The sequence below is a fragment of the Acromyrmex echinatior genome, chromosome 3 (genome assembly GCF_024713525.1).
Source record: "Acromyrmex echinatior isolate Ae372 chromosome 3, ASM2471352v2, whole genome shotgun sequence".
Taxonomy (NCBI): Eukaryota; Metazoa; Arthropoda; class Insecta; order Hymenoptera; family Formicidae; genus Acromyrmex; species Acromyrmex echinatior.
Window position 1 is genome coordinate 249276 of NC_141854.1, and position 25856 is coordinate 275131.

At 32.4% G+C, this 25856-nt stretch overlaps 2 protein-coding genes, 1 long non-coding RNA gene and 1 pseudogene across 10 annotated transcripts in view; 3 read left to right on the top strand and 1 right to left on the bottom strand.

The window, feature by feature from the left end:
- The first annotated feature begins 49 nt into the window (after positions 1-49).
- Positions 50-7292, top strand: LOC147910063 (uncharacterized; annotated as a pseudogene).
- LOC147910064 (uncharacterized) lies at positions 1388-3839 on the top strand. The gene is made up of 2 exons (XR_015544407.1): positions 1388-1487; positions 2190-3839. It is a non-coding gene; the product is annotated as an uncharacterized LOC147910064 (long non-coding RNA).
- Positions 7293-10432: 3140 nt separating the features above from the next.
- Positions 10433-19324, bottom strand: LOC147910065 (uncharacterized). Of its 7 annotated transcripts, none has more exons than XR_015544398.1 (5): positions 19228-19318; positions 12388-12425; positions 12255-12309; positions 12015-12171; positions 10433-11704 (listed from the first exon to the last, which is right to left on the bottom strand). XR_015544398.1 is itself a non-coding variant. In XM_087404026.1 (5 exons), the coding sequence occupies exons 2-5, from the start codon at positions 12419-12421 to the stop codon at positions 11621-11623; spliced, it is 342 nt and encodes a 113-aa protein (XP_087260152.1). In that variant the 5' UTR covers positions 12422-12425; positions 19228-19324; the 3' UTR covers positions 10433-11620. The 7 variants fall into 7 exon arrangements, 5 of the variants coding, with proteins under 5 accessions (XP_087260152.1, XP_087260153.1, XP_087260151.1 ...); XM_087404026.1 differs by having other exon boundaries at positions 12243-12309; positions 19228-19324; XM_087404027.1 differs by lacking the exon at positions 19228-19318 and adding an exon at positions 13256-13387.
- Positions 13269-25856, top strand: part of LOC105143685 (phosphoserine aminotransferase) — a 202445-nt gene continuing 189857 nt past the window's right edge. Inside the window, exon 1 of one of the 2 annotated variants that reach the window (XM_087404021.1) lies at positions 13269-13626. In XM_087404021.1, coding sequence (XP_087260147.1) covers positions 13568-13626 — 59 coding nt within the window. In that variant the 5' untranslated portion in view covers positions 13269-13567. The remainder of the gene's footprint in view (positions 13627-25856) is intronic. The other variant, XM_087404020.1, reaches the window with a different exon arrangement.

The following is a 25856-nucleotide window of genomic DNA, read 5'->3' on the forward strand; positions in this document are numbered from 1 at the left end:
TTGCCAAAACACCATGAAACGTAAGTAAATTAAAGAAACTTAATCTATAAAATGTTACATTGAATGTTATTTAAAATTATCATTTTATTATTTGAAAATCAATCATTATAATTGCAAGCGTTTGAAACGGTTAGAATTTGTACCACCAAATGCTAGGTTGCTACAATTCCAGCAACTTTCGGATATGCAATTTGCATTTCGAAGACGCGTATTTTCTAAAAAAAATATCCCAGACCACTATTAATAATAGGCAGTATTCCAACATTAAAATCCTCAACAGGTTATGTCAATGGTAACATTTAACATTTTTAAAATTTTTTCAGTAATAAAAGTTTATTTAAGGTAATGTTTATTTAAGCTTATCAAATTTTGAAACTTATATGTATGTACACTTTATCTTATTGTGCAGGTAAAATCAAGTCGAAGCCAACAAATAAAAGTTTCTTTAATCAGATTATCTTTGTACTTTCACCTGATGCAATCGACTCAACTACGTCAATTGATACAAGCAAAGTTACTACCAATTCAATCAAGAAACCTGAATCATTACATGGTGAGCATCATAATGCATTTAATTTCTTATAGTTTTGTTGTTCATGTTTTTATGATGTGCAATAGGATTATCAATTGGATTTTACATACAATCATTATATACAAGTGTACTCATTATATACATAATATTACTAACAGATCATGCATGACAATTCAAAGTATTAGGGGTACAAATAAGTTCGTGCGGTTTTTTCTCAAAATTTGGGGCTTTATTGTGAAAAACCGGTTACAATGTAATCAGAGTCACTTCCAATGATAATGCAAGCTCTTCTTGCGTTTGACATGGATCTTCATCGAGTAATGCCTCTAATTCTGCGTCTTCAAACTTTCTTGGACATCCGGCACGCTCTTGGTCTTCCAAGTCAAAGTCACCACTCTTAACCGTGCAAACCACTTCTGACACGTTCGCTCAGATAGAGCATGGTCACCATAAACTTCCACTAAAATACGATGACTTTCGGCAGCACTTTTCTTCATATTGAAGTAATGCAGTAAAACTCCCCGCAAAAACACTTTATTTGGTACAAAGTTCGACATATTTGACGAAGTAAAAATATTGTTGTTTACAATTCGAACAAATGACACATACTGAACTTAATACCTACTAATGACAGCTATCCAACGCATACTTAGAAATACGGAACGGTGGAATGAAACAGTAGTTACGCCATCTCTTTCAAAACCGCACGAACTTATTTGTACTCCTAATAGTAAAAAAAAACTCGCATTCAAATTGACATTGATGTGCCATCACATGCAAAGTAGTAGTTAATGATAAGTAAAAATCTATACTCATTAAGTAATCTTAATTAGTATAGATAAATGTACTACGATAATAAAATTCCTACTTATTTCTTGGCTTTACGAATCGTAGAATATGAAACAATTTACGTGTCGATGTTACGTTGCCTCGGATTATAATGGGGATCGACTTTGTAAGATCTGTAATTAAGTTTATATAATTAAGATAAATGGTATAGAAACTTTATATACATTTTTACATATGATGGATGTTTGCTCTGACGCTCGCAACGCTTTAAAGCATCGTTTCATCCTTGTTCGTTAAATATTAAATAATTTAATAACAATTGATGCTCACAAGCGTCGTAAGTGCCAAAGTAAACGCAACTTTAATGACACAAGTTGACATAAGCTTATGGGAGCGTTTATGTTGACCGTAACCATATGCCGTAATCTGTAAGAATTGACTAATCACAATCAAGTATTCTCTCATTCGTAAGAAAGAAATACTCGAAGGTGATTGGTCAATTTTTACAGATTACAGCATATGGCGATTACGGCCAATATAAACCCTTCCTATGACTGCATTCCATTTAACGCTCACACACAACGCTTGTGAAATTATTTTATCTTTGTCATTTATGAAATGTTAAACAAGGATAAACGATGCTCGCGAGCGTTGCGAGCGTTGAGTGGAACTCAGTCTTAATCTTATTGAATATTAAAAAAGGATAGAATGATGCTTGTGTCAATTTGTATTGATTTGTGTCATTAAATGGGAAGCATCCATTAATCATCTCAATATATCTCAATATGTCTCAATTATGTCTGAATTTATTTATTTAAGTGTATATCATATAATTGTACAAATAAATGTAATTGTATTGTTCCTACAGACGCCACGATTTTTTTCTTCGGCTCCACGTCGCGACTATGGTTGACGTCTGCGAGACTTGAGCGGAGCCTTCTGATAATGGTCTGATAGAATTGAAAAGAAGGACCGGACTTTTCCGCGAAAAGTCGTAAATGCCAATCAATCCGGAAGGAATAACAACCTTAATGTAGGCTCTAAAAGAGACAAGATTGCAAAAGACATTAATGCACCGAGGTCACGTAATAGAAAAATCTAGGCTTTGTCATTCGAGGCTGACTAACAATTTCATTTTAGGAAACAGGCGCTACGTTGCACTTAAAAAATCATAAAACGCATAGGATAACTTCCCACAGGAGCGTTATATAAAATCAAACAATAATAGCCCTGCACGAAAATCTATTTGTGCACGGTTTACCATTTGTTTACCTAGCCGTATTTTCCGCGAGAATAACAGAATCCGTCTCGGAATAATCTTGGCTCTTTAAGGAAAATCGTAAATCACTTTCTCTTCTTCTCGAAACTACTCTAACGATGTACTTTAGATCAATGATAGAACGTTATAAAAATCGTAAATCTCGCGTGACATTGCAACTAACTTTTACATCCTAGACAAAGGGCACAATGCTCTTTTTTCGGGGTATAAATAGAGATCCCGCAGAAGCGCAGAGCATCAGTACAGAATTTTAAAGCACCCGGTCCACGTCAGTGAAGTTCGCGATCCAAACTATTGTTGCGGTCAGTACGAAAATCAAGCTAACTCAGTTCACGCCAGTTCGCGGTTCCATGCGAGCGCGAAGTTGTGGGCAAATCGGTACTGGAATCATTGAGCGTACCCCACTGCGACTGCCCTTCTGACGCTCTGCGCGGACGACGGATCTCCTTCGACGAGTCATCCACCGGAACCTATCCGATATCTTGGGGACACCTACTAGTAAGTCATAATTATTTCCAGTCCACCCTCGCGTTTCCCCACATGGAAAAACCCATTCACTGTGCATGAATACATATACACGCGTTTCCAACGAACGCACTTCAATTTTAACTCATCGGTTTGTAGTGCGTACTATCAAGAAACGCGGACGACCCCCCTATAACCGGAGGAGTAGACGAAACCGTTCCCCAGGGCCATCCACAATCGCGTCGCCACAATTGACTGGCGAACAATTCGCAGAAATCTCCTACTCACCAACACAACCGTTGAATCTCCTCCTGTTATTGATCTCGATATCCAAGAAATCCTTGGTTATTCCCCTCCTCCTCTCGAGGAACGATTCCCTGCCCCTCCTCCTCACGAAGAAGAATTCCCACTCTCTCTTCCTCCTTCGGATCAACTCCCGCCCCTCCCATTTCGACTAAATCCCGAGCCGATCGACTGGGATCGGATGTTCCGGTTTTTACGTCCCCCTCCTACGAAGGGGACAGACTAGTCATCATGTACACCCCCGGAAATCCCACACCTTACACCGTCCTTTATAATAAGTCATCCCGATGTGCTCCTGCAACACTTTCCTTGCTTCCCATACTCGCTAACTCTTTCTCCTCTCCATACACCAACACACACACACACCCATAAGGTTAATTATATTTTTATAGAATAAAAAAAGGGATGGAAGAAGTTTATATATGTAATATTTTTATTTTATTTTATTGTTAATAAACGTAACATAAGGTATTTCCCTGTCATTTATTAAAATCACCTCTCGCATTTATTTCCCTCGAATACGATTTCGTGCGAATCGCACGAGGTCCAGTTCCGGATCAAAAGGATTAAGTTCCTTGACCCAAAGTAGTAGGACCGACGTTCGCACTGTCCAACGGAACAGGTGTCATAGCGTCCCTTCGGACGTTGACCCACATTCCGGGACTGAAAAGGTGCGTACGACTTAGGTGCATTCGTCTCCGCGCGTATACCTGTGAGATTGAGTCGTCCTTCCACACCCTCTCCATTCTCTCTCATTGTCTCCTCGACCAAAATTTACCAGGGTTTGGACGTAATAGTATTATATATATAAATGTAATTGTAGATAAATTGATGGAACTACATGACTTAACAATGATTGTATAAGTAAATAAATATTTTATAGATAATCCTTCATCGCCACACTTGCTTTCAATCGCCGATCAAGGAAAGAGTACTTATCCAAAGATCATACTCACTCCTAAGTCTCTTCGCCTTCGTATACAAAAGAGGACTATCTTAGCTCTGCAAAGTAAGGTAAACCGTTTAAAACGCAATATCGGAATAGGAAAGCTAAAATTAGAGAATTAATATACGATGCTTCTTCTCTTCTATCAAAGCCAGCCGAAATACTATTTTTCCAATTATTGCTCAATAAACGGTCTAAAAATAATAGATAGTACTCCAACGAATTGAAAAACATAGCTTTGTCTATATACAATATTTCCAATCGCTGAAAACCTACTGATTATTACAAAAGATATTAATTTTACTCTTGGAAAGATGTCTCCGAGAGTATCAGAAGATGTTTCCAATATATCCGGGTGGAATAAAATTTTTGACGAATTCAGTAATACTTTTAAGAATAGGACAGAGACTTTGAAGGACAGAGGTATCCGTCTTATTCGACGAAATCAGCCTCTCTTCCGAAATCCATTATAATCCAAATAAAGATCAATTTAGTGGAGTTGCAGATGATGGAACCAATAGGCAATCGCAAGTAGCAACATCAACATTAGTTGCAATAATCACTTGGATCAATAGAAGTAGTTGGATATTGGTTCCTAAGCAGCGTAGGCAATTCTGATAGTAAGCATAAAATTATTGATTCTACAATCAAATTTAATCGTCAAAAGCATTATTTGCGATCAAGAGTCACGAAATCAAGGATTAAGAAATTTAATATTTCCGAAAACAAAACATATTTTGGAAGATTTAGACATAAAATCTTCCTAATGATCTATCGCACTTGATCAAATCGCTTCGAAATAATGTAATGACTAAAATTTTGAAATATCTAGACTGTTATGTGTGCTGGGCAACAATTAAAAAAATTTTCGACTTATCGAAACAGTATATCCGCTCAGTTTGATTCTGAAAATAACAGATAATCATATAAAATTAACGCATTTTTCAAAAATGAATGTTTGGTTGACTGCACAAATCTTTTCACAATCCGTGCATATAGCCATGTTTGTTTATAATGACAATGTACCCCGAGAAGTTTCTTGAAAATGATCGGACGACCCAATTTATCTTAGACATGGATATGTTATTTGATACACTGAATTCTTCGCTTAAAAAGGAAACTTTCCGTAATAAATTAAATTACGCGATTTCGCAAACTTCTCCACACAGAGAGTTTATTTTAAAAACAGTACATAACTTAGAGAAAACGACCACGGTTAAAAGGACTCCGCATGACAGCTCGAGGAATATTGGAATTGTTTGAAGATTTAGATCAAAATTACGGCGTTCATGAATTGCGTACTCGAAGATTAAATCAAAATCCATTAGAAAATTTATTTGCAGTCATCAGGCAACAACACGGTTGTAATGTGAATCCGTCTCCGCGTCAATTCGAACATGGCATACGACATATATTAATAACACAATCAAAAATCTCGAAATTAACAAACTGCGAGATTAATAAAAATAATATTTTTCTTAAACTTTCATCGTTCAAAAATATCGCTAGTAAAAAGAATAATTTTGAAACAAATACAGAAACAAATTTGATATCGTCAACTATAAATTTTTAAGTTAATTACGTTGAAAATGAATGCGAAGAATTCAACCGGTTAAATTCCGTTTATTACATATCAGGGTATTTATGTAAAAAATTTTTTTCTAAACAAGATTATACAAAAGCATGTCGCAAATCGACGAAGATAATAATTTTCAGGAGTATAAGGCATTCACCATTTGCAAATAATACGAACATTCCAAAGGATTAATTCATGTTAAACACGAAATTTTTAAAAAGATATAGACGAAAGAACAACACCTCGATTCGACCATTCGCAATATGCTTCACTGTAAGAACGTTTGTAAGAATCTCATGGCATTCAATCGAAACTGTTGTCCGCAAATTCATTATGTAGCGATGAAGCAACAACCGCATTTCAAAAAAATTTTATGATAATTCGCTGTCATTGGGAAGCGAGGTTCATTCGACAAGAATTGAAATATTTCGAAAAAAGATCTAACAAAGCGGTAGAAATCAAAAAAGAAAAAATTATATACGAATAACACTTATGTTACATTAGAAATATCTATAAAATATCTTTTAGACATTTTATAGACATAAAACATGTGAAAGACTTTTAGATATCTTTTAGATATCTTATGTAACATAAGTGTTATCTGGGAAACACTCTGGGAATTTACTGTTGTAAATATATGTATGTGTATGTATGAAACTATATTTTATAATAAATATTTATAATTAATTTTTACAGGAAATTTAATAATGTATTTGACCCGATCACACAATCTAGTAATAAGTATTTTTGATTGAGTTTATATCATTCAATGCGTTTATATCATTCAAATATGGCGCGATCACTGAGTTAATTCGGTACTGAATCACCGAGAGCGCTGAAACTCGATACGAAATTTATTATTGGGTTCTTATGAGCGGTTCCACTCTATCTTATCCTCTTTGGCGACGGCTTTCTTCGCGAAATGAGTTATGGCTTCTGCACACTGGACGCGGAAACATTTGCCGCGCGGCAAAATGTGATGCGGTAGCCAATAAACTTACAGCTCCTAATATGTTCATTGATTACTGCGTCTCATTTTACCGCACGGTAAGCGTTTCTACGTCCAGTGTACAGAAGCCATTAGTATTACGTACATATTGGATCATCTAAAAAGTATCCGCGGTTTTTTGTCACTAGATGTGTGTTGATGATCATATATCTAGTGACAAAGTACCGCGGATACTTTTTAGATGACCCAATATTACGAATTATGACTCAGGGTGCGCTCCCATAGGATGCAGAACTGCAGTGTTGCCAGATGCTAGTGAATTTCCCGAAATCTAGGGAGAATTAGGGGCTCCGCATAATGAAAGGAACAGAGAACAGAGAATAAGAACTTTAACCTATCAGAAACTGCATATTCCACAATATATGATTTCTGATAGGTTGAAATTCTTATTCTCTGTTCTTTGTTCCTTTAATTGTGCGGAGCTTCTTACAAGAAAAAAAAAATAAGAAAAAAGGGATTTTTTTTTGTGAAAACAAGTTAAAATTTAGGGATTTTTAACAGTAAATCAAAATTTTGTTAAAACATATATTGGGTCTAAAAAGTATCCGCGGTTTTTTGTCACTAGATGTATGTTGATGGTCATATATCTAGTGACAAAGTATCGCGGATACTTTTTAGATGACCCAATATTTTTTACAGATAGATATGGAGTTACTCATTTTATGTTGATTATTAATCTTACTAGATTGATTTCTGAAATTAAATTTATGCTAAAAATATGTATCCGTTTAAGATAGATTATGTATGGAACATTTATGTTAATTACTAATCTTACTAGTCTGATTTCTAATGCGGAGTCTACAATAGAAGTCGTAGCAGTAGTAAAATCTTAAGTCATAGAAAATTGACCAATCAATTAAGTCCATGGCACATACGAAAACGTAAGGCCGTAAGACATAAGGAAATCGTAAGATTGGATTCGCTACTGCGGTCATACAGTCTCTACCGTGATTGAGCAATTCGTTCATTACGGCTTACGACCTTACGTTTTTGTATGTGACATAAGCTTCTCATATTCAATTATGATTGGTTAGTTTTCTTAGGCCGGAATTAGACTACGCATTGAAGAATAAGATTAAAGATTAAAGATTGAAATTTCATCAATGAGGACAAAGGAGTTTTGGTTCCTTTTGTTCTGATTGATCAAATTTCAATCTTTCAATCTTCAATCTCATTCTTCAATGCATAGTCTGATTTCGACCTTAGACTTGAGGGTGCCGTTCCATGTACGCGGAATCGGAACAACGGATTTCTTACTAGAAAATTGAGTTTACTACAATTCCGTTCCGTAAAAAATTTCTCTACTCGTCCCAGATGGAACGGAATGGAAACAGAATGGAGACGGAATGTCGCCTTAGTCGCAAGCTAATTTGCTTAATTTAATCGATATTTCATTATTTTAATGCGACTAAAGCAGTAATATGCATAATTTGTGCAATTATCTTACCTATAACATTACTTTGAATACTCAAAGATACTGATTATAAGAGTGAAATATATTTTGTTATTAAAATTCCATTGCGTTTCGGCGACATGGGATGGGTAGAGAAAATTTTTATGGAACGAAATGGCATGTTCAGCTGAGTTGGTTGAATCTAAAAATTGAAACGAATATTCAGAAACTTTTTTTGTAAATCTACAACGATGGATAAAGAAGTAACGTTATTACTAATGTTAAAATTATTGCAAAAGGCAAGAAATGTTGGTATGCTATTCCAATATTTAAAAGTGTGTGAAAATTTTATTTAGCTTATAACGTTTTATTACAATAGCAGAAATATACAAGAAAACGAAAATTCTGGATACAGTTAATGTTTACACAGAATAAGATCCCAGCAAACGAGGATGGATTAAAATGAATTGAAATTTTTTTTCTATCCGAATGGATATATTAAATACTTTTTTTTGGATTTAATTGGATTCAATTAGATTCAATTAAATTCAATTGGATGCAATTGGATTGAAAAACTGTATTTCCTATTCAAAATTTTGAATTGAACATTATTCACAATTTGTGTTGTTTTACACAGAAAAAGCTAATATTATTTTTAGATTGAAAGGCATAGAGATATGCTCCATGCAATTCCTATAAATAAATAAAAATGCATTCAGGATTGAAAAACATTCACTTTAACATTCATGATTCAATATTTCTGAAAATCTGAATTCATTTCAATTCATTTCGATCCATTCTCGTTTGCTGGAGTGGCACCAAGGCGCAAGTGACAATTTAATCCTTGAAATGATTCTCTGAAGATGCCGTCTCATGTACACGGAATCGGAACGACGGGACGGATTTCTTACTAGAAATCAGTTCACTAGCATTCCGTTCTGTAAGAAGTTTCTCTACTATCGGAACTACCGGAATCATGGTCGGAACGATATAGAGACGATATGGAATCAACGGAATGTTATGTCGATTGCAGGCTATGTCGATTCGGCTATTGTTGATGGTTGAGAATTTGACAACTTTGAAGAAGAAAATTAATAATAATTATATTACTTATTTTTCAATACGATATATTTTTATTTTATATATACGTAGTCCAACTAATGCCAATAGTTCTTCAAATAATACCGATGTCATTCTAAAGTAATTGAAGAACTTCTCACGATCGGTTTGCATTCCAACGACTAAATTGTCACTTGCGCCTTGAAAACGCCTCATTCTTTGTAAACATTGGCCGTACCCAAAATTTTTATTTTCGTGTATATATTTTTGATATTGTAATAAAATATTATAAGCAAAATACAATTTTCATATTCTCTTAAATAGCACGCCAACTTGGCATATTTCTTGCATTTCAATAATTTTAACATTACAGATAACACTACTTCTTCATCCATCGTTGTAGATTTAAAAAAAAAAAGGTTTCTGAATATTTGTTTCAATTTTTAAATTCAACCAACTCAGCTGAACCATTCCGTTCCGTAAAAATTTTCTCTACCCGTTTCATGTAGCCGGAATGCAATGGAATTTTAGTAACGAAATATATCTCACTCTTATAATTTAGTATTTTTGAGTATTCAAAGTAATGTTATAGGTAAGATAATTACACAAATTATGCATATTAATGCTTTAGTCGCATTAAAATAACGAAATATTGATTAAATTAAGCAAATTAACTTGCGACCGAGATGACATTCCGACTCTTTTTTTTCCGGTTACATGGAAAGGGTAGAAAAACTTCTTATGGAACGGCATTGTAATGATCTAAAAATTTCTAGTAACAAATCCGTTCCGTCGTTCCGATTCCGTATACATGGAACGGCACTCTCAGATTTCACAACCGATACGACTTCCATTGTAGATGCCGTATTAGACTTATGTTAAAACAATACGCATTATTTATTTCTTTAATATTGCACAATAAAATATATTATTCATTAATTTATAGTACTTATCATCATGATATAAAGATATTAGGTATTCCGTTGCATATAACAGTAATAGCAATACTGGAAACAACCAATCAAATTTTTGCCTATTGACTTTCCTGAATATAATAGCACTGGCATATTGGAATAGTCAATCCAATTTTTGCCTAAATTCACCGCAACCACGGGAACGGAATACCAGGGGGCTTATTATGGTTCTTTAGACGAAATGGAAATTACAAAAATGAGCAAATTCACTAGGTGTTAATCAATGAGGTTATAAATGTTCTAGAAAATTTGATCACTTTCGTAATTTTCACTTCGTTTCAAGTCCCCCGTAATAAGTCCCCTGGTATTCTTACAACATGCTTATTATTATATATTTTCCATATAATATGTATGTTTTATTTTATATTTATTATATGGATAATTCCAAATTAATACATTAATAAAAAAAATAATTTATGATTTTATTTTAATAAAATTTGTAAAAAACTAAAATTTGAAAAAACGGAAATTTTTGAGAATTTAAGAGAAATAAGAGAAATTAGCAAAAAATTTTGGGAAAAACGAGAAATTTTATGAATTTTTAAAGAGAAATAGGGAAAACTAGGGAGATTTTTATATGTCAACAGGAAAATCTTTGCTGGTATCTGGCAATACTGACTGCAAATATGCGGAAACTGCAGAACGTTCGTGATTGGTCGTGGCTTCATTTCGCTGATTCCGCTGTTTTCTGTTATGCAAATTTATTTCTTTTGCGGATTCCGCCAATGCCTGCATGTGTGCGTGTGCATGTTCATATACTTATAAAAACTAACCTTGTTAGCTAACAAGGTTAAGCTGGTTTAAACGGAAAAAATTGTCTCTCACAAGCATGATTAATCAACATGCCGAGACGTGTTTGGATTCCCTGGATGTTATGTTTTCTGAGTGTTATGTCTTTCTTGTTTAACATTCGTAAATAACTAGAGAGCCTACAATCAGAGTGACGCCATACGGATATCACTTGTGATTGGTCCGCCATGTTTTAGCCATTCCCTCCAGTTTTTTAAACGCATTATTTTCTAAATTTTGAATTCATGCTAAAAAATGCTCAAAAATTGTGACAAATTAAAAAATGACAGTAAATAAATATTGTATATAAAATAATATATTGGGTCATCTAAAAAGTATCCGCGGTACTTTGTCACTAGATATATAACCATCAACACACATCTAGTGACAAAAAACCGCGGATACTTTTTAGATGACCCAATATTATTTATTATAAAATTTCATTTATTTTGTACTATTGCAATATTGTACATTTTGTAATATTGCACATTACTTTATACAAAACGTTATTTATTGCACATTATTTGCGCTATTAAATGCGCTAGTTTATTATTCATTTTCTGTTCCCACATTTTAGGAGCAAAATGCATCTGTAATAATATAAAAGAAATCAAAAATTTAGAAAAATATTATATATGTATATACCATTTCATAAAATATTATATATTAAATATCGTAATTATCATATTATTTGATTTAGACTCACAATGCAATGATATATAATTGAAAAAATTACGACAAAAAGAGAAAGAATTAAATTCGTAACCAATGTGACTATACATATACTTAGTGCCAAGACACTACCGTGTCTTCAAATATTATAATCAATGTGTATATTTTATGTTACATTTTTATTTTAATATTTTAAATACATTATTTATAAAGAATAAATTACTTTACCTCACATACAGATGAATTTTTTGACGGTGTCCAATTTTTATATTTGCCATTTATACTCTTTAACCAATTCATTCGGCGTTCTTTCGGAATTATTTTCATAACATATCCTTTTTTTAATGAATTGTTGCAAAACGGTATTGTACATCCAACCATATTTCTAAAATAAATTCGATAACTTTATCAATGTACCTTTACGTATCTATGTCGTTCAATGCTGGTGCACCTAACTCTAAAACTGACTGAATCTGTTGGATAGATTGAGACCATATATCTCTTTTTCTCTCGCAGAATTTCGCTAAAACATGATGTCATTTCTTGCATAGCGCCACTCTGATTATAGGCTCTCTAGTAAATAACAAGAATAAAGTGATACCTGGGTAACACTCGGATGGAATCTGAACATACATAACCCTGAAAATAAATAAAGGTGAAATCACACGGTGCGGAAAACGACTGCGGAATAGAGAATGCGTCATAGAAGCAACTAATCAGCGGTATTCCATATTATTCCGAATAGCGCAAATTGTTTCAATGATGCATTCTCTATTCCGCAGCCTTTTTCCGCACCATGTGATTTCACCCTAAATCTCCATAAATACGGAGGTCAATAGTCAGGGGATCGATTTTGTATCTTGAAACGAGGTGAAAATTACAAAAGTGAGCAAATTTACTAGAAATATTGATAATTTCATTGGTCAACACCTAGTAAATTTGCTCAATTATATATTTTTTATCTTGATTGAAGATACAGAATTGACCCCCTGAACACGAATATTGTATACGTAATATACAGAAAAGCGAAAATGTAAATTAAAATCAAAATGAGTACACAAAACAAAATTGGAGTAATGTCCTTGTATGATGTGTGATTTCCGATCCGCAGGAATTCATTTTCCTATGTCTCATTGAGCGGAATTTGCGGATGCGCAATCTAATGCGAGCAAATGACAAACGCTATTCTGGTAGATCTAATAAAAGCGATCTATTGGAAGACTTTTGCGATTGATCAAAGCTAATTGCACATTCCGCAAATTCCGCTCAATGGGATATAGGAAAACACATTTTAGCTGAACGGAATCGGCGGAATGAAGTCACGACCAATCATGAACGTTCCGAAGTTCCCATGGCAGCACTTCCTAAGGATGCGTTCACACCTTGACGGAAAAGTGGAAAGCGGAAAAGCAGCAACTCATCAAAACTCTAGCTGGTAGTTTACAATTTCAGCTTTTTGTACTACTTACTATCAGCTCTGATTGACCACTGCTTTTCCGCTTTCTGCTTTTCCGTTTTCTGCTTATGCCGTCCGCCTAGTACAGTTGAACACATAAATTACTCCATAAAAAACTCAACACAGACGTTTCGTGTCTCATAAGTTACATCTATCTCGAAAATTAAAAAATACATAGAAGAATCAGATAAGAAAAGACCTCCACGGATCAGACAAATCAACTTTGATAACGATTGCTGCCTGATACCACTTGTTTGTCTCTCATCTACTTTTATCTGTTTTAACTGTTTGTCACACGAGTCAACTGCAAATATAATAATGGCTGATGAAAGTCGTGAAGGAGCAATCAATTTTGGCGCTGGCCCAGCTAAATTGCCACACGAGGTATATTAAAAATATTTATTACAATTTGCAATTATGCCAATAAAAATAAAGTTGAAAAATTGTTTTTTAAAAACAAATAATTAGTTTTATAAAATTAATTATATTAATAATTTAAGTGTTTTTTAATCACTGTAAAACATGATTTTTTTATCTAAATAAAAATCTATATAACAATTTATTAATTATAAATTGCAATAATAATAATTTTATTAACATATGTTTCTAAGAATAAGTTAACCTTATAAGTTAAATGTTAATAATATGTTATTTGTTAACAGATACAAAATAAAATATTGTAACAGACTGACATTAAGTTTGCATTAACATTCTCTGTCAATGTTAACTGATATTTCGACACTTAGAACTGAGTAAAAGAATACCTATCATTTCGTAATCATTAAAATGGAATGTGTCACTTAAATGATTACGAAATGGCATTCTGTTCAGTTTTGTATTCTATCATATACTGTTAATTGATTTTGTTATATTTTTATTGGTTTTTTACAGATAAAATCTATAGCAGATACTTTGTAAAATCTGTTTTCGACAGATTTAATTGTTTGAGAATGTCAATAAAAAAAAATAACAAATTTATTTTTTTTTTAATGATATATGATATTTTTATTTTACTATCTTTACTTAATTTTTATGAAATCATTTAATGAAATTATATGTGTATAACATATATTTCATATATGTTATGTTACATGTATTTTATACATGTATTTTATACAAAATTATGTATAAAATATATATACAGAGTAACTATTCCAAAAGATTTTAAGGAGTGATTTCTCACACAAATTTATACAACGAAAACTTTATACGGCTATGTTCGTAATTTTTAACGATTTATAACAATTGGATACACACTAATGCGCACTCAGTGCATTAAAGTCGTCTTACACAAATTAATGAAAAAATGTGTTAAATGTAAATAGAAACAGTTCAATCACAAAATTCTCAATACACTTTATTGTGCTGTTTGATAATGTAGGACCTTCCAACTATGGATCGTTTCTTCGCTTAAAAACTACAGGCTTGTGAAATTTAGAGCTCGAAGTTTTATTGAAAAAGTAGCGGAGTTATAAAACAATAAAAACAATTCTTTGTTTAATCAATGGCTGCATTCACCAAAAAAAGCACCTGTTGTAAATTTTTTTCATGAATATGATTCGTTTATTACATTTAGACCCGATTAGTGAAAAACTAAGAGCAAGCTCAACATATTAAAGAATTTTATAATAGTTGTAAAGCTGCTTTTTCTGAACGCAGTCAATAATCTTAGTGATTAAAGTTTACGTTTGCATTTAATGTCATACATCGTTTTATACCGCAGATAGTTTTATATATTTTCTACAAATACCTATAATAAAAATGTATTTTGTAATTTACAATGTTTACATTTACAATGTTTCACATTCGGATTAGATCAGTGTACAATGCCTTTAATATACAGTAGTGCGCATTAGTGTATCCGAGCGAGTGCTATTCTTTTCAAAGATATAAGGTGTCAAAATTTGAGGAAAAATTTCGAAAACTATTTAAATTATTTTGATTTTCAATCTAGTCTCTCCCTCCCTCTCTCCTCCCTTTCCCGCCGTCTCTCCCCGTCCCTCTCCTGCCCCCCCTTTCTCCCACGTTAGATATAAATTATGACATAATGCAACCTAAAAACAATTGGTTTGTGAATTTCATAATTGGTTTAATATTTCTATACCGAATAAAGTACAGGCATTATTACGACCAGATGATAATTTTTGTTTATCGATATGCAATGTTGTAGTCTGCTACCATAGATTTCATTAAAAACATAGAACATTATACAAGAAAAATGAAATTCCTAACATCATGGATATAAGAAATAAAATTCTTCTATTAATAATAATAAAATTCTATTAATAATAATAATATAAAACTAGGTAGAATTTTCATAGGAAAATAGATTGGGTTTCTTTTTCATGAAACTAAAAAATTTAAAAATAATCAAGACATACTATTTACTCACGCGGACAAAGGTAACGTGGTTGTGGCTTTGAATAAATTTTTTTATCAAAAAATGGAAGAAATGCTTAGTGATTGCAATACTTATATACAAGTTGCACGTAATCCGGTGAATAAGATAATCACTAATCTGAAAAATATGTTGAAGAGATTGAGAAGTTTAGAAATGATAAGTCAGTCTAATTATAAATATTTAAACTCATCCAATCTAATTCTACCACGAATATATGGTGTTCCCAAGGTTTATAAGCCTTGCCCGTTGCGCATTATAGTTTCCTTCATTGGAAGTCTTTTACACAACTTAGCGTTTCTACAATATTCTAAAAAAATAGCAGCCAATAGTCATATAGATAGTTTTCAATTCATTAAGAACATATAAAAAAATCTCAAAATTGATAATAATGACACACTCTTCTCTCTGGAAGTAGTATCTCTTTTTACCAACGTTTCAACAAATTTGGTAATGGAGAGAATTAACAAGAGATGGCATCTCATACAACCGAACGATCAAAGTCATTAGATTAACAAAGTACCACGATGAGAAAATTCACTGAATTAGCATTTGGAACCAAATAGCGTCGAAATATTATCCTAACCTGATTCTGTTAAAAAGTCGAAAATTCATACAGGAGTCTGGAAGAAGAACCTGATTCTGTTATTAACGAAAATGCTCGGTTGCTATGTTGAAAATTGTAAGAATTGCGAAAGAGGCTAAAGTTTTGAATAACTACGCGTCATGGAGCCAAAATGGCAATTTGCGATGCTTTGTTAATCTAGTGACTTTACCGAACACGTGTTTGACTAAGACGGAGTTTTTAAATGGGATAAATTTGGTTCTTGATTCTACTTATTTTAGCTTCAATGACAAAACTTATAGACAGACATTTGGTGTGTCTATGGTTTCACCGCTATGGCCAATAATATTGGATATAGTCCTTCAAAACTTAGAATCTGACATTTTAAATAAATTAATAATCAAATCTTTGTTTTATGTACGCTACATGGATGACATTGCTCTTGCAATTGACAAGACATACATTGACGAGCTTTGCAATATGTTCAACAATTACCATCCGAGACTAGTTACATTGAAGGAGGGGAGGGGGGGGGGTGACAGATTGAACGTTTTGGATGTTATTGATAAAAGAGGATCAATACCTTGATAAAAGAGGATTCGGTCATTTATGATTGGTACCAGAAGGTTACATTTTCAGAGCGTTTTTTGAACTTTTATTCTCAGCATCCTATAAATAAAAAAATACTAATAATGTTGGGCTTGATAGATAGAGTTCTGTTACTATCACACTCTTCTTTTTATTTAAATCAAAGTTTCATGAAAAGAATTTTGATAAAATCATAAAAATCTTGTTAAATAATGGATACCTATTAGAGTTGATTTTCTCCATCAAAAAAAGACCACATAAAAAATTTAACGTATGAAACAGTAATGCTGACAAGAATGCAGAGAATAGTTCAAAAACAAAAAGGAAACAAATATTTTTTACAATACTATACATAACAGGCATTTTTGATAAAATCAAGAATTTCATTAAGCGTTAAGGTAGTTAGCATGGCATACAAAGGTGTCGATAAAAAAGTTGAGCAGATTTATTAGAATCCATAAAGACAGACTTCCTTCTATCCTCCATAACAATGTGGTGTACAAAATGAATTGCGGGCATTGTGATGCGTCTGTGAATCAGATGAGTAACTTTGAAAACGAGGATAGGTGAACACAAAAATCATATAAATTGGAGAACACAACAACGTTCTGTAATAAAATCTTATTTCGGAAATGATTTTTATTCGCAAACAAAAAAAAATAATTTAAATTTACACTGACTGACACTGAACTGTTAGACAGCGTTTACAACCTATTGATTAACAAATAAAGCTTCCTCTTTTCAATGTTTTCTTTATCTATGTTTAGTTATTTTACCGATACATATTGCTTATTTGTTAAATGAATTATAACTGTCGTTTTAACATGTTAAAATGTTAACATGTCATTCTCATTACCTTTGACGAAACTCATGTAAGTTAAATTAAATTTTTATGTACATATATTAATTTAAATATTAAGCAATGTTCTGTATTTATTAGCAATATATTGTAATGCTTTCATTTATTATTGTATAGTGTATCAGGATATACAACGATTTCAGGAATGTAAATTTCTGACATTGAAAAGGATCCGAACTAGTATCGAAATGTTTGGAGTTTGTATGAGAAATTAAATAAAGGAAATACTTCACACCAAGATCCAGTGTATGGCTTACAAAGACATTAATTCATTGATCGATTTTTATAAAAAAATATTAAGATTTAGAGTTCGCTAGTAAACGATTTTTAAATCAAAGTTTCGATTTTCCTTAATACATGTTTGATTTGATGCAAAAATAGCTTAATCCGGATTTAAATGTGGTACTGTATGTTTTTTTTAGTTGCTAAATATGATGCAATAATTCATTTAGCTTTATGATATATATCTTAAGAAATACAGCTCAATTAATGTGAAAAAATAACCAAATTTCGAATTCGATTTTAACAAGGTCGATTTTAATAAGGTTCCAAGTTAAAATAAGTCATCACTTCTTTCAAATTGTAGGTCTGTTCATCCAGATCTAATTGAAATTTTTCAGAGACTTCCTACAGGTCCTTTAAAAGTTGCATTTAATTGTAATTATAAAAAAAACCATTTTTAAGGATAGAAACAATTTTTTTACAAGTTTTAAAGTATATCGCTTTGTGGTTTTGACTCAAATCAAATTTGACGATAAAAAAAACTGTTAGAAAATGAAATGAGTACATAATACAAAAAAATATTATTTAATTAATTGAAATAAAGAGGGAGACCAGAGGGCTAATAGATTCACTTTTCAATTTCGAATTTTTACAGATGAAATTAAGAGATTTGTCGAAAAAATGAATTCTACATCAGTTATTATTATTATATATATTTGACTATTTAATAATATTTTAATAATAAGGAGAAACTGATAATATGAAAAAAAAATGCATTTTTCTAATGCATTCCATTTGAGTCGATTAGTTTTAGGACCGAAGTAACGTGGCTAATGGTATAGAGTAATTTGATTAAGATTATTAAAATGAAGATTAATGTATTTTAAGCTATATCTTTGTCTACGTATTAATAAAACTTTTATAAAAATATATTTTAAACACAAACATTCGCTTCGCAGAGTAGAATAATACTTCTTTTTGTTAAATTTGTTCGTTTCGCAAAAACACGTCGAATGAGCCTCTTTTTATCGAGATTGGACGTGACGGAACTAAACTTATGACATTTACCACTGAGGTAAATCTCTTTAAAGGAATAAAATACTGAATACTGTAAGAGTCACTGTGTGAAATGATTCATATAGACTTCAAACGAGTCACGAGGCATAGCCTATTATACAGCCCCATCCGTTCATTTTTTAAAAACATTAACAGTATACGATAATAAAGACAGATAAACAAAAAAATCTTAGATTTTATTAAGTAAGAACTACATTTACTATCTAAATAGAAATCAAATATCTCCGACAAACATATACGATTGTAAAAAACTTTAAGAATAAAATATTTACTTACGTGTATGATTTTTTAAAATTGTAGCGTAACTTCTATCATAGATGTGTTTGCAACAAGATGTTACAGCAGACTGAGCGACAGTCATTGCTGCGTGCTCAGACACGTTTACGCGTATCTTGCGTGTTTTATTTTTAACGTATCCTCGATTATTACTTACCCCTAGTATAGTCTCTATTGATTTCAGTTTCCCCTACATATTATGTAGTATAGTTTTTTTATTATGTATTCATTTCACTTTCTAATAAAGAGTTTTTTATTGTCAAATTGAAGCATTTGACTTGAGTCAATCACAAAGCAATGTACTCCAGAACCTGTAAAAAAATTTTGTCTATCTTTAAAAACATTTTATAATCTAGTTATTAGGTATACAACTTTGCTTCCGCCGTTTTCTTATGATGGGTTTAGCGGTAAGTGGTGGTCGAAATAGATCATAGACGTCATACAATAAACTTGGGCATCTGTCAACATAACCCCATAGAAACATTAGTCGATTTGTGTCTGCATCATAAAGTTATTCTCGAAAATGTCAGTTTACGAGCCAAATTCTCGTCATTTGCGGGAGGTTTTAATTTTCTGCTTCAATATGAAGAAATCTGCGGCTGAGGCTCTCAAATACTTATGATGAAGCCGCTATTAGTGAAAGAACGTGTCGTGAGTGGTTTCAACGCTTCAAGAACGGTGATTTTGACGTCGAAGACTGGCATAGCGGTGGAAGAGAGAAGGTTTTCGAAGATGCAGAATTGGAAGCATTACTTGATCAAGACTCGTGTCAAAATAAAAAAAAATTGGCACGATCATTGGGAGTGACTCAACAAGCCATTTCAAAACGCCTCAAAATCATGGGAATGATTCAGGAGCAAGGAAATTGGGTGCCGTACGAGTTGAAGCCGAGAGATGTTGAACGGCGTTTGTTTGCTTGTGAACAGCTGCTTAAAAGGCAAAGACGGAAGGGATTTCTGCATCGCATTGTGACTGGGGACGAAAAATGGGTTCATTACGATAACCTCAAGCGCAGAAAATGGGGAGTTCCCGGCCATGCTTCCACATCGACGGCCAAACCGAATATTCACAGCTCCAAGGTCATGCTCTGTATTTGGTGGGATCAGCTCGGCGTAGTATATTATGAGCTGTTAAAACCGACTGAAACAATCACAGGCAGTTTCGAATGCAATTGATGCCTTTGAGCCGAGCATTGAAAGACAAACGGCCGCAATACAACGAGAGACACGATAAAGTGATTTCGCAGCATGACAATGCTCGACCCCATGTTGCGAAAGTGGTCAAGACATACTTCGAAATGGGAAGTCTTACCTCACCCGCCGTATTCTTCAGACGTTGCTCCCTCTGACTATCACTTGTTTCGATCAATGGCACACGGCCTGGCTGACCAGCACTTCCGATCTTATGAAGAAGTAAAAAATTGGATCGATTCGTGGATCGCCTCAAAAGATGACCAGTTTTTTCGACGCGGGATTCGTACGCTGCCCGAAAGATGGGAGAAAGTAGTGGCCAACGATGGACAATACTTTGAATCATAAATGTATAACCAGTTTTTTACAATAAAGTCTCGAATTTCGGAAAAAAACGGCGGAAGCAAAGTTGTACACCTAATAAATGCAACTTCAAAGATCCTGTGGGAGATCCCGGGAAAATTCCAACTGAAAATGAGTGCACATACAAAAAAATATGATTTAATTAATTGAAATAAATTACATAATAGTATGTAATGTAGTTTATTTCAATTAATTAAATAATTAGAAATCATTAGAATTGAATATATTAAAAAAATAGAGGATTCTTTCAGATAGTAATATTTACGTGAAAATAGAGAAGTACTCTGCCATGACTAATGATCTACGCTGTATTCTTATTAGATGGAAAAATAAAGGGTTTATAGAGAATTCGACGTATTTAAAACTACTTACTATCGATGATATCACCTCTAAAGCTTATGGCTTATCTAAAGTTCATAAGGCTGAATACCCGCTAAGAATTATTGTTTCAAACATTAATTGCCCATTATATGGGACTATGGGGGATTTTATTATGGACTTATCTCTTTTTTTTTATTGTACATAGAATCATTAATGATTCTTGAGTCATTTAGTCAGGTGAAAAACAGCTTTCATTTGGTGAATAAATTATTAAATGGGACTTATTTTTAGTGAACTATTCGTTGATTTCTTTAGATGTGATCTTTCTTTATCAATATTTCCATAGAATTGGTATCTGACAACATTATTAAGAGATGGGATCACATATCACGCAATACTACTATACCGTGGAAAAATTCTTAATAGCTTTACATTTTATTCTGAATTCCACTTTTTTTTCTTTTAACAATAATTATTATAAGCAGATTCTTGGGACCCCTATGGGATCATCTTTATTTCTTATTATAACGGAAATAGTTCTACAGGATCTAGAGACCTTAGTTATTGAAAGATTACCTATAACTTCTTTTCTATTTTCGATACGTTAATAACATTATACTGGCAGCTCCTTCTGACACTATGAATGACATTCAAAGAATTTTTAATTCGTTACAATTCACCATGGAAATAGATTTTAATGGGAGAATGAATTTTTTGGACATGACCATTGTTATTGAACAGAATTATTTTTGACAGATATCATAAGCCAACCTTTTCAGGCAGATTTCTCAATTTTCATTCTCACCATCCTACATATTTGTCATAAGAGGATATTATTATGTATACAGTTGACAGAATTTTATTACTATCTCATCCTTGCTTTCAACAAAATAATTTTATTGAAATTATCTTTTTTAGACAATGATTACCCTTTTCATTTTATTTTTTTCACATACAAATAGATTAAATTATCATATTCATAGAAATAATACTGTAGATAAAAATGTTTATTTATCAAAAAATAAAAACACTAATAAATTCTATACATTTTTTTATGTTAGATCGGTCTTGGAAGGTTTTATGCCTGTTGCTCTTAAACAAAATTGTAAATTAGCGTATTTCATTCCGAACACCTTGAAACATTGCATAAAAAGAGGCAAAGATCTACTGAATACATTTTCCCATAAAGATGTAGCTTATAAGATTTCATGATGATTGTGATGCTAGCTATGTTGATCAGACGAAGAGAAAGTTAAAAATGAGATTACAAGAGCATATGTCTGATATAAAGGAAAAAACAGGATCTGTCATTACTGACCACCGTCTTAATTGCAACCACAATTTTAATTAGAACGGCGATAGAATATTAGAGATTGCGAACCTTCGTAATAAATGTTTGATATCAGAAATGGTACACATAAAGAAGTAAAGACAAGGCTTTGAATAAGCAAAAGGATACGGAATCTTTTCATGAATCTACTTCAAAATGATACAGAATTTCTTCATGAATCTACTTCCTTCCTATCTTCCTCTTCCTAATTACCTATTCTTTTCCCTTATTAATTTATCCTTACCTTAATAACGATTTGGCTTATTTGCTCTTTGTTATAATGTCGTTATTATATAGAACAGTTTATTGTATTGAGACGATTTCTCTTATCGCAATTTTGCTTTGTATTCTAATAATCTTTTACACTCTGACTGATTTTAATTATTCCAATACTGTTACATGTCCAATATTGTTGCTATGTCTCTACTAAGGTAACTTGTATTAACATTTCTTTTTACTCCAAATCTCATTATTTTATATTATATTTTTACAATTACTTAAATTAATTTATACTTTTATTATATTATGTATTACTTATTTTGCTGTCTTCTCTTACGGTTTCTACTATTTCTCCGCATTTTAACACATCTGTATTATTTTCCGGTATATTAACAGATTTAATATTTCACTGTTTTTATCTACTACAACATTCTGCTATAATCACATGTATTTGTTGAATATTTCATTTTTTAACCAAAGCATGGATTCAAGATATATCATCGTTTTATTACATCAAATATAAATTTGTATTTTCCGTTTACTGTATTTTTAACACTTCACTTTTATTATGTTTATATCTAATTGATTACATGTTTAATCGATCGTTGTCGAAACATTTATATTTGCAACGCTTTTTACTTATAATTTTATATATGCTGCTAAAAAAAATTCTGGCATAGAAAAATGGTGGATAAAAATTGGCCAACTTTGACTAACGATAACTTTGTAAAAAATTATCGTAGGATAACGTTTTGGTTTTTTTTTAAATTAAAACTTGAAATGTCTGTTTTAAAACGCTATGGCCGAATTTTAAATTTGATATACTTCTGCCGCTGTAACTTCAAAAAATATAAGGGTGTTTGTCATATTGAAAATTGCAAAATTTGGCGGAATGCATGGACTTGGTAAGATTTTTGGGAAAATGCGTTGTAGCGACATAAAAATTCGAACCTTCCTTAAAAAAAAAAAAAAAAAAAAAAAAAATGCTGACATTACTTGCATTACCAGATATGCACCACGATAAGATTGGATGGATTTTGTACGTTTTTGCGTGTGTGTGTTGAGATTTTGTTCATTGTGTTTCTGCGTGTAAATTTTAATAACACGTGTCGCCTCCGCGTTGTTCGATTACTGCTTACAGTCGATTGCTTATATTAATATAGGCCCTAATTTCTTTCTGTGGAATGTCAGATTTGTACTAGATAATGAATCATAGAGACTGTAAGCAGTAATCGAATAACACGGAGGCAATACGCGTTATTGAAATGTACGAGCAGAAATACGATGTGCAAAATCTACATACGCATAGAAACGTGCAAAATCCAGCTTCGATAGTGCATATCTGGTAATGTAAATAATGTCGTTAGTATATGTAAAAAATGCAAAGATAATTTTAAATTGCTGTAATTTTATGAAAAAAAAATGCCAGCGATTCGTTCTTTTGTTTTAATTTAAAGGGAAAAGTGCGAGCTTTATGTCGCTGCATTCTCCCAAAAAATTTTACAAAGTCCGTGCATTTCATCTTTGCATTTTTCAATATGACACACCCTCACATTTTTCAAAGTTACAAAGGTAGCCGATTTTTGCCCACATTTTTCTATGCCATAATTTGTTTGAACAGTGTATAACTTTAATATTAAATTCATTGTATTTGGCTTATAGTCCTTTTATTTTTTTTTTAATTTTATTACTTGACTTATATATTGGGTCATCTAAAAACCGCGGATACTTTTTAGATGACCCAATAAATATATTATTAGGTTGGTATATATGAAATGTCGGATTTTCTTTACATATGAACGTTTGTCTCCCTGTTTTCGTTGTGCTTTTATTTTTGGCATAATCTCGTTTATAGTCGTATTGTTCATTGCCAGAGTCACATTTCAACAAAGATTTTCTCAAAAGTGTTCCATTTTTATTTGTTTTGAATTTCGTAAGGATATGAATTCAACCGATATTCATGTAATTTTTTTATATGAGTATAAACTTGGTAATAATGCTGCAAAAGCTGCACGCAATATAAATCAGGCATTTGGGGAGAATACTGTTAACGATCGAAAAGTGCAGCATTGGTTTGAAAAATTTCGGTCTGGTGATTTTTCCCTACAAAATGAACCGCGTGGAAGACCCAAAACGTCTATGAAAAATGATGCTCTGAAAGCATTGATGGAAACGAATCCAACTGTATTTACAAGGGAACTTGTTACCAGAATGAAAGTTGACCATATAACGATATTGTGACACCTTTCTGAAATTGGCAAGGTGATAAATGGATATCGCGAACTAACCGAGCGAAATAAGCTGGATCGATTGAACGTATGCTCATCATTACTAACCCGATTTCATCGAGAGCCATTTTTCGATTATTACTTGTGAAAAATGGGTTCTTTACGACAATAGGAAAAGGTGCTCGGTGGCTTGATAGGAATGAGGCTTGTGTTCATACTCCAAGGCCATCACTTCATCCACGGAAAATTTTAATAACAGTTTGGTGGAATGTGACTAGAGTAACTCATTCCTTCGAACTGGGAAGATTACAGCCGAAAAGTACTGTCAGTACATTGATGAAATGCATGAAAAATTGAAAATTATACGCTCATCACTTGTTAATCGGCATGGCCCAATACTTCTCCACGACAACGCTCGGCCGCATACATCGTACAAAACAATTGCGAAATTAAATGAATTAAAATATGAAATTTTGCAGCACCCAGCTTATTCACCGGATCTTTCGCCAACCGACTTTCATTTTTTTAAACATTTAGAACATTTTTACAGGCTAAACAGTATGAAATGAAGACGGAAAATGAAGACTGAAAAATTTCATATCAGAGTTTATTGATTCTAAAGATCAGAATTTCTTTAAGACAGGCATCTATACATTAAAATCTCGTTGGGAAAAGTGTATTGAAACAAATGGAGCATATTTTGATTAAATAAACAGCTTTTGAAAAAAGATATGCAGTTTTATATATACTTAAAAATTTATATACACTTAAAAATCCGACATTTCATACGCGCCAACCTAATATTATATATTATATAATATTATATTAATTTTTTTTTGTATTGTACTCATTTCATTTTCTAATAAAGAGTATTTTATCGTTATTGTGGCATTTGATTTGAGGATATGAAAACCACAAAATATATTTTAGAATTTCAAATATATAAAAAGAGGCTCGAAAGAATCTATCAATGAAAAA

Excerpts from the sequence above, each read along its gene's own strand:
- LOC147910065 (XM_087404026.1), bottom strand. The coding sequence starts at position 12,421 with ATGTATGTTCAGATTCCATCCGAGTGTTACCCAG. Across the intron at positions 12,310-12,387 it reads TCCATCCGAGTGTTACCCAG|CGAAATTCTGCGAGAGAAAA; the intron begins GTATCACTTTAT and ends ATCATGTTTTAG. Across the intron at positions 11,705-12,014 it reads AAAATTCATCTGTATGTGAG|ATGCATTTTGCTCCTAAAAT; the intron begins GTAAAGTAATTT and ends ATATTATTACAG.